The sequence below is a fragment of the Peromyscus leucopus genome, chromosome 12, assembly GCF_004664715.2.
Source record: "Peromyscus leucopus breed LL Stock chromosome 12, UCI_PerLeu_2.1, whole genome shotgun sequence".
Classification (NCBI taxonomy): Eukaryota; Metazoa; Chordata; class Mammalia; order Rodentia; family Cricetidae; genus Peromyscus; species Peromyscus leucopus.
Window position 1 is genome coordinate 58,370,853 of NC_051073.1, and position 8,153 is coordinate 58,379,005.

Here is an 8,153-nt window from a genome sequence, read left to right on the forward strand (position 1 = left end):
CCCTAGTATCCTGTTGTATACTCTCCTATCATAAGAATGCCTTTCGTTTTCAGCACCCGAGGAGTGCTAAGGATTCAAGAGGTTTTTTGTTGTTGTTGTTTTGTTTGTTTGTTTTTAACTAAGATATTTATTCAAGAGTTTTACTCTTCATCATTTTCTGACTAACTACAGTCAGGTTATACCCTGTAATACCAGTCTCCTATTAAACAGTGTCTCACGTCTACAAAATAGAAGCTTATACTAGGTGATAAAGAACCAGTCTGCCTCCATCTTAGACTTAAAAGCCATCTTACAGCAAAACCAAACCAGGTTCATTCCTGTTTATAATTAAACCTGTTTCTCAATGATTGGGCTATGCCCCACCTGTAGTCTTAACCACAAACAGTTCTATACTGCCTATTCCAGGAACAGCAACCATGTCTTTGTTTCAAAAAGTTAATAACCATCTTGCAAGCCTACCTTTGCTTCAAAAGGGTTGTCATGACCACCTTGCAAAGAGATCGTAATGACTAACTTGTTAAGCTTATGTTCTGCTCCTTTAACCCTGCTTACTTTGCCCGCCAAATCACCCATTTGGACACCCCCTACGTCCTATTCCTAGCTATAAAAACCTGTCTTCCTCGCATCAATACTGACCTCTCAAACCCCGCCTTAGGGGATGGCAGCTCATTCATAAGAATAAAAAGGCATGCTTTCATTGCCTGTTTTATTTAATTTGGCCCTGATGATTTGGGTCGGTGATCTCTTTCTCCACCCATTTTTGAGATTAACAGTGGACCAGTCCTAATGTGGTAATCTGCAAAAAAAAGTTTATTCTCCTTTTTGGGTGGGGTAGGAGCTACGGATTATTGTAGAGCACTTTGCATTTTTCATTGTCTCATTTAAACCCCACAACTCCACAGGGTCAAGGTCATTTCTCCAGGATTAGAAAAAGTTAGCCTGGGAGACACTAAATGACCTTCTCCAAGGTCACCCAGTTTGGATGAACCCACACTGAACGGCAGGACTTCGGGAGCCACAGCCAATCCAGTTTCTCAGTTTCGTCTAGTCTGCTCAACCTCAGGAAACTAGTTCTGCAAGAAAGGGGCAGCACAGAGGAGAAACATGTGTAACTCAAAAGATGCAAGACAGGAGCACTGAAAAGCACGCACAGGCAAAATACGGGTAACTAGGGGCGTGGAGGAAGCCTAGGCAGAGGCTCCGCCCCATCTCAGACTCCACCCTTCTTCCTCCCCTTCCTGCCAGGTCGCGAAACGGCGTGCGCAGGCGCACTTCCTGAGCCTGAAGGTCAAACTAAAGCGGGCAGCTCTCAGAGCCGCGCAGGCGCAGATGTGCGCCGGTCGCCAAGATGTCGGGTTCCAAGTATAAGCCTGCGCCCCTGGCCTCTCTCCCCAGTACCCTCGACCCCGCCGAGTATGACGTGTCTCCGGAGACCCGAAAGGCGCAGGTCGAGCGCATGAGCTTAAGGGCCCGGCTTAAACGGGAATATCTGCTTCAGTACAACGACCCCAAACGCACATCGCACATCGTGAGTGGGGCCGGGCGGGACTGTGGGCCGGGGCAGCCGCATCTCGCGTGGGCACACGCGGGGCCGCCCAGCTCCAATCCGTGTGCTGGACACGGGCCCCTCGCCCACACAGCCCTTGGCCCTGTGACCTCGGCCGCAGGCTCAGTGGCCAAGCGCATGGGCTCCGGCTGCAAACCCAGCTGGCCTTGCATCCTGGCTGGACGACTTCCCTCCTGGTGTGGAGAAAGTGGTTAAGCTCTGCATCATTCTCGGCTTTCTTGTCCGAAACATGGCTGTAATGTGGTCCTTCGGCTCTCCCGAGGCAGAGTAACACGTGACCGAGCTAGCACAGTGTCTTCCTTGTAAAGGGCAGGTTCAGGCCCCGTACTTCCAAATGTACAGCGTAAAAAAGCTGTTTTGAGCTCCTAGCGCCCAAGAACGCGTCTCTCTCATGAGAATGTAGGGCTTGTTCAAATCAAGTGTGTTACAGAACCTGAAGCTCGATGAGGCATCTGGCTTTGGAATCAGACCACATGACATCATATACTGACAAACTGTGACCCCTGGGAAATTTACATAATCTCTCTTAAAACATAGCTTTTTAATGTTCTCCTGGAAATGGCGTGCATTAGACATAGAGTTGTGAAATCAAATGAGAAAGTATGTAACCTGTCAGTAAATTGGTATTTTAACAAGTGTGCTTTTAGACAGTTTCCTCTGTAAAAGCTGTCTATCTCAAATGAAGGCTTTCCAACAGTTGTATACTCAGTCTCTCTGAATATTCGAAAGTTATGAGAACAACCAAGAGAAAGTTGCATTAAGTGGCCAGATACAGTACTAAGTCTCGTTTTGTTTTTCTTTTAAAGACATGTTCTCCAGGTGTCTGAGAACTCCAGGTCCCCCAGCCACAGCTCCACGTTACTGCCACTTGCAAAGCCATACCTGGCCTGAAAAACATTTTTTTTCCCCATTTATATGTCACAGTTCATAGAATTAAGCTGTGTTCCTCTCTTGGCTTTCTAGATGAGAAGACAGTATGCACAGGATATATTGCTCCTACAGATATACCCAGTGCTCAGTTAGAACCCTAGTCTGTGTGACTCATAGTGTGGTCTTCTACCTAGTTGGATATATATCTCCAACCAGCCTTTTGTTTACAGGGTGAAAGAGATACATCTGTTCTAAACTATACACATAGTTGCTTTTGAAATGCTAGATAGTATGCTGTCATTTTTATTATTTATTTTCAAACAGGGTCTTTCTATAGATCCCTGGGTATCCTGGAACTCACAGTGCAGGCCAGGCTGGCCTTGTACCAGAGATCCATCTGCCTCTGCTTCCTGAGTGCTGACATTAAAGGCGTGCTCCACAACACCTGGCCTGTTTAATTTTTTTTTTTTTTTTAAGTAAATAGAATAAGGCCTCGGTCAAGTTTGAACCCCCAATCATCTGTCTTTTCATCTCTGTAACCAAGGGCAGTTTCCGTTTCTCATCTGTAGCAGAGTTAATAACACCTGCCTCTTTAGCTGTTCCATTAATCATTTACCAACCAATACTTGTGAATCCCTTTGTCTAATCCTTAGGAATGACTGATTTGGTCAGAAATAATTGCTCAGGATCTATTATGAGACTATTGGAGATGATGAGGTAAGAGTGTAAAGCCAGTTAAAGTCCCCGTCCTTGTAGAGCTAGCTGTCTGTCTAGTGGGGTTGACAAATATTAAGTACATTTAAAAATCCAAATCATTTAGTATGTGAGATAGTGTTAAATGACAGAGAAAAGTGAGCGTGTGATTAGCAGTGTGTGTGTAACAGGGAAGGAATCCCCCATCTGGAACATGGCATTGGGGGTTTTGTTTTTATTTGTTTGTTTTGTGGTCTCACATGGTAGAAAAGTACTCTACCACAAAGCTGCAAATGCCAGCCTTGGAGCTGGACCTTTAAGTCAAGATCTGAAAGAAGTGAACCAAAGGCGTTAGTTTTGGGAGGAAAGTAGCAGGCTAGTTATAGGAGACTGGAAGTATAAAGGCAGGAGTGTGCTTGGCAGTTTTAGCAGATTTCGAAATATACCAGAGAGGTAATTCAAACTATATTAGCCATCTTAGTACTCCAGGGGCTGAGTCAAGTCCGGGCCACATACACACACACTTTGGTTTTTGAAGAAGCCATTGTGAATAAAATAGGGAAAGGTGAGGGGCAGAATGATAAAACAAGGTGAGGTCAAAGGGGCTCCTGGGACCTGATCACACAGGACCTTGTGTGGCACTGTAAAGAGTTTTACTAAGAAGGGGCTCCCATAATGGAGACTTCTATCTTAACAAAATCTCTGTCTCCTCAAGAATTGTCTGTGACGGGGTGAGGGCAGAGAGAAGTGAGCTAGGAGGCTTTTACCACAGTTATGTCTCTTAGTTAATGGTTGCTGTGCCTGTGGATGTGGAGTTGGTGAGAAGTGGCAGGTACTGGGTAGGTATTAAAAGTAGGTCTAGCCAAGTTCGTTGTCAGATGGAAGTGGTGTGAGACAAAGAGAATTCTAAGTTAAGGATGACTCTAAGCCACTGGAGTGCCTTTTCTAGAAGAATGGGAGAAGAACAGTATGCTGGTGGATTAGAAAGGAATATTGACAGATCGGTTTGGGGGTGCCTGTTTGATGGTTATTTCCATGCCCAGGTGGGTAGAGGGTGAGTTGAACATGGAGGTAGGTCTAAGGCTAGAGATAGACTGTTGGTAGCCATCAACCTAGGAAGGCTTAAAGTCACGTGACTGGATGACTTTAATGGAGTGAATGTAAGACAGCCCAGCAAAAGCTGAGGCCCAGTATTAAAAGGTTGAAAAAAAATGGCAGGAAAAGAAGAAACGAGCTGGGCAGAGAGCAGGAAAACCGAGCAGAGCTGGGCTCAGAAAGTCCAGTGAAGAAAGTCTTGAGGGTTTCACTCTGCCGGAGGCTGCTGACACCCCAGTGGACATTGCGTGGTGTCATGGAAAGTTGCCTTTCCCCTGTTCATTTATTTGTGTGAGTGTTTTGTCTGCATTTCTGTATGTGTACCACGTATATGCCTGGTGCCAGAGGAGGCCAGAAGTAGACATTGGGTCATTTGGAACTAGAGTTAGGGATGGCTGTGAGCTACCATGTGGGTGCTGAGAACTGAACCCAGGTCCTCTTCAAGAACAACAATTGACTCCTCAGCCACTGAGCCATCTCTCCAGGCTCTTTCTTGTGGTTTTGACCTTGAAGTTACTGGTACTTTTATGAAATGAAATCTCTGTTTCTGGGAGACATCTGGAAGATATTAAAGTGCAGAGCAGTGAGTGACTGACGGATTGAGAAGTCTCACTGTGTGGCGTTCAGGTGCAGGCTTTAGCAACGAGCAGATGCATTGATCCTTTCAGCCTCTCTCCTGTTTCTTTGCGCTAGGAATAATAAACAACAATGCAGACCCTTCTAGCATGGAGAGGTAATGTTCATCGTTTCTAGAGCAGTGAAGGTGTTTTTAGACTTCCCTGGCTGGTAGTGAGCGATTGTCTACACGGTTGAAGATTTCAACCTGATTAAAAGGCTGGAAGCGTCTCCACTCAAGGTTGCTCTCCCTTTGAGCTGCAGCTGGTCACCTCAGGGTCATATTGCTGTAATTCAGTTTAGTTTGAAATGTAAATGTGGAACTCACTTCAGTCCTGCCAATCCTGGCTGTTCAGTGTTCGTTAGCACCTTAGACATTCATGCTGCATACTGAAGACTAAAGCTGATTTTATTTGCTTATTTTAATTTGTCAGTTAATTGGAGAGAATAATTTTGCAAAATCACTTGGGGATTTAGCTAATTAACTTTAATTATGTGTTTGGGGTAGATTTGCTATTTTTAGGAAATTATTTTAGTATAAATATATTAAATTATTTTTTTCTTAACCAAGATAAGCTGATTATTTTTGACAACTTTGACCTTTTTTTTGCAAGAATTTTAATAGTGTGGAATGTAATAGTTTGTTTTTCAGACATCAGCCAAGTAAGTTTAAGAACGTACAGTTCATGGTGAAAGGTATAGAGCTCTGTGGTAGAGTTTATGCCTAGTTTACACAATGCCCTTGGTTTGATCCTCAGCACCAAAAGAAAGCAAAAGCATATAATTCAGAGTTAGAGTAAACCTGCTTTCATCTTCCTGCAAATGCTGTAGCAGGGAAAGGCCCATTGTGACAGCATTAGAAAGGGTCCTGGAAGCAAAATAGGAAGCCTCTGAGGTCTTTGTCAGGGCTGCGGTGTGGTTCTGATGGCCACTTTCGAGAGAGAACGAGGAGAAGGGTAAGTCAGAGGGATTTGGGGAAGGGGGCTTCTCTGCCAGTTCAAAGTAAGGATTCTTAATCCTAAGAAATAGAAAGCTAGAAGAGGATAGAAGAATCTTGAAATTGTGCAGCATTTGAACAGAATCCTCCGACGGTTCTTTTTGACAACATGGTGGTGCACACCTATGATCCCAGCCCTTGGGAAGCTGAGACACGCGAGGATTGTCATGATGTTGACTTGGGTTACAAAGCAGGACCTTGTCTCATAAAAACCAAAACCAAAAAAGAAAAGGGAAAGGAAAAAAGAGGGAGGCGAGAAAGAAAAAAAAACGGTTTCCGAGTACTAGAAATGAGTCAGGTGGGAGTGTGGCCCAGTCCTGTAATCCTGCTCGGGAGGTGGAGGTCAGAAAGGCAGAGCTGAGGGTGGGTGTGAGTTAATGGGTGACAGAAGCCTCCCGTGCCCCTTCACAGCAGCCCCGATGAGCTCCCTTCTCCACGTGGCCTGAAGGTTTACCAGTCTGTCTTTGTATTCTTTTCAGGTTGATCCTGCCTTGATTCGTTGGGCCTATGCAAAATCAACAAATGTTTATCCTAGTTTCAGACCCACTCCAAAGAACTCACTTTTAGGGGTTGTGGCGGCATTTGGGCCCCTCATCTTCTGGTACTATATTTTCAAAACAGACAGGGTAAGTATTAGGGCCAGGTGTTGAGCATTGGTGTGGGAGGTCCCTCCAAGGTGCCGACTGCCGCTCAGTGTTGTGGTGATTGTTCCTAAGCCCTCCTACAGAAAGGGTCCTTTCCCTTTCTGTCTGGTACCTTATCAGTCCTTTTAGAAGAGTTGGAGTTTTCAGTTTGATTTGATACTTCATTGAAAACCATGGCAGCCTATGGCTCTTTCAGATTTAATAATGTCTGCTCTGCCATTTAAAAAAAAGTAATAGAATGGTCAGTTTAAATTTATGAGATTCGAGTTTAGCTCATGATAATGTAAGGAAATTATAGTGTGGTTACTAAGCAAATGAATACCATGATAACTTTTTTAAAGTTTATTTTCTCCTTAGAGGGTGGATAGACACTTTTGCTAAGACAGAATTGGGAAGGTCTCACTATGTCACCCAGGCCAGCCTCCCATTTAAGGACTCCTGTCCCAGCCTCCTGAGCACTGGGATTACAGGAATGCGTCTCCCGTGTCTGGCTTCAAACTAGACTTCTTTTGGGACTCCCCTTCAGATAATCCTAGTGGAGTTCTTCAGTTTCGTTGGTGCATTTGTCAGAGATGATGCTTATCGGCCCAGTGCAACATATGGATCACTTGGCATGCTCTCTTGCTGAGCTTTCGGGAGTTACTCTTTAGACGTAACCCTAACAATGGAAGCGGAGTTGGTCTGTGAGCCGCTGTCCTCAGAGGCCTGGCTGCACCGTCACAGAGAAGGCTGCTCCGTTCTGGCTCTCAGTTCCTAGCACAGTCCCAGGACTGGTACAGCCATCTAGGCTGGGGGCCACTCATGTGACTTCATCATCAGCCAGCCACCTGTTCTTCCCTCAGAGCTCTTGACTTGATGGGTGAACCCGCTGTGCTTTCCCAAGACTGCTTTGCATTTCCTACTTTGGAAGCTGGGCATGGCAGCTCACACCTCTAATCCTAGCCCTGGGTAGGCTGAGGCAAGAGGATCACCGTGAGTTTGAGGCCAGCTAGGCTAATGACTGAGTTCCAGGCTAGCCTGGGCTGTAGGGTGGGATTCTGCCTCAAAACAAACAAAAACGACATCTGCTTTAGAAGGGGCTATCCTTTCTCATCACTAAAAAGCAGCTCTAAGGGACTTTTGAATGGCTGTGTTTTCTCACTGTCCTAACTTTAGCTTCCTATTACCTCCTCAGAGTTCTTGGGATTAGGGGATGGGATTACAATTAAATTTTGGGAATTTTTATTCCTAATTTGCAGTTATTCCATGGCCATGCCAGAATTCATTGCTCTCTAATATTTTGTCTCTTTTTGTTTTATTCTCTACAGGACAGAAATGAAAGACTTATCCAGGAAGGAAAAGTGAACCGAACTTTAAAGATGTCCAATTAAGTTTGGCAAGGATGACTATTCTTGCATAAATAAATCTTCTGTTAATCACTGAACAGTTTCTTTTGTTCTTAGATTTATTGTAGAAGCATGTTAATACCTTGAAAACAGCGGCAAAGGTGGCTTGTGCTGAGAATCTGTGTGTCAGAAGGATGGCCAGGGTTTGCTGCATGTCATAGAGTCTTCTTTCCAAGACTCCAGCTCAAGGAAGAAATGTTTCTTTATTATTTAATCTGTCCTTCAGCAAATGAGTGCTAACTGTGGCCGGTTGATATGTGTGCTGAGGGCACAGTGGCCGGAGGGCC

At 44.9% G+C, this 8,153-nt stretch overlaps 1 protein-coding gene across 1 annotated transcript; it reads left to right on the forward strand.

Annotated features, from left to right (window-relative positions):
- Positions 1-1,271: 1,271 nt before the first annotated feature.
- Ndufb4 (NADH:ubiquinone oxidoreductase subunit B4) lies at positions 1,272-7,904 on the forward strand. The gene is made up of 3 exons (XM_028894989.1): positions 1,272-1,528; positions 6,317-6,463; positions 7,789-7,904. The coding sequence occupies exons 1-3, from the start codon at positions 1,349-1,351 to the stop codon at positions 7,849-7,851; spliced, it is 390 nt and encodes a 129-aa protein (XP_028750822.1). The 5' UTR covers positions 1,272-1,348; the 3' UTR covers positions 7,852-7,904.
- The last annotated feature ends 249 nt before the right edge of the window (positions 7,905-8,153 follow it).

Bases quoted from the DNA above. Each gene is read 5' to 3' on its own strand.
- Ndufb4 (XM_028894989.1), top strand. From the start codon at position 1,349: ATGTCGGGTTCCAAGTATAAGCCTGCGCCCCTGGCCTCTCTCCCCAGT. The intron at 1,529-6,316 runs GTGAGTGGGGCC...TATTCTTTTCAG, and splicing joins CCAAACGCACATCGCACATC to GTTGATCCTGCCTTGATTCG. The intron at 6,464-7,788 runs GTAAGTATTAGG...TATTCTCTACAG, and splicing joins ATATTTTCAAAACAGACAGG to GACAGAAATGAAAGACTTAT.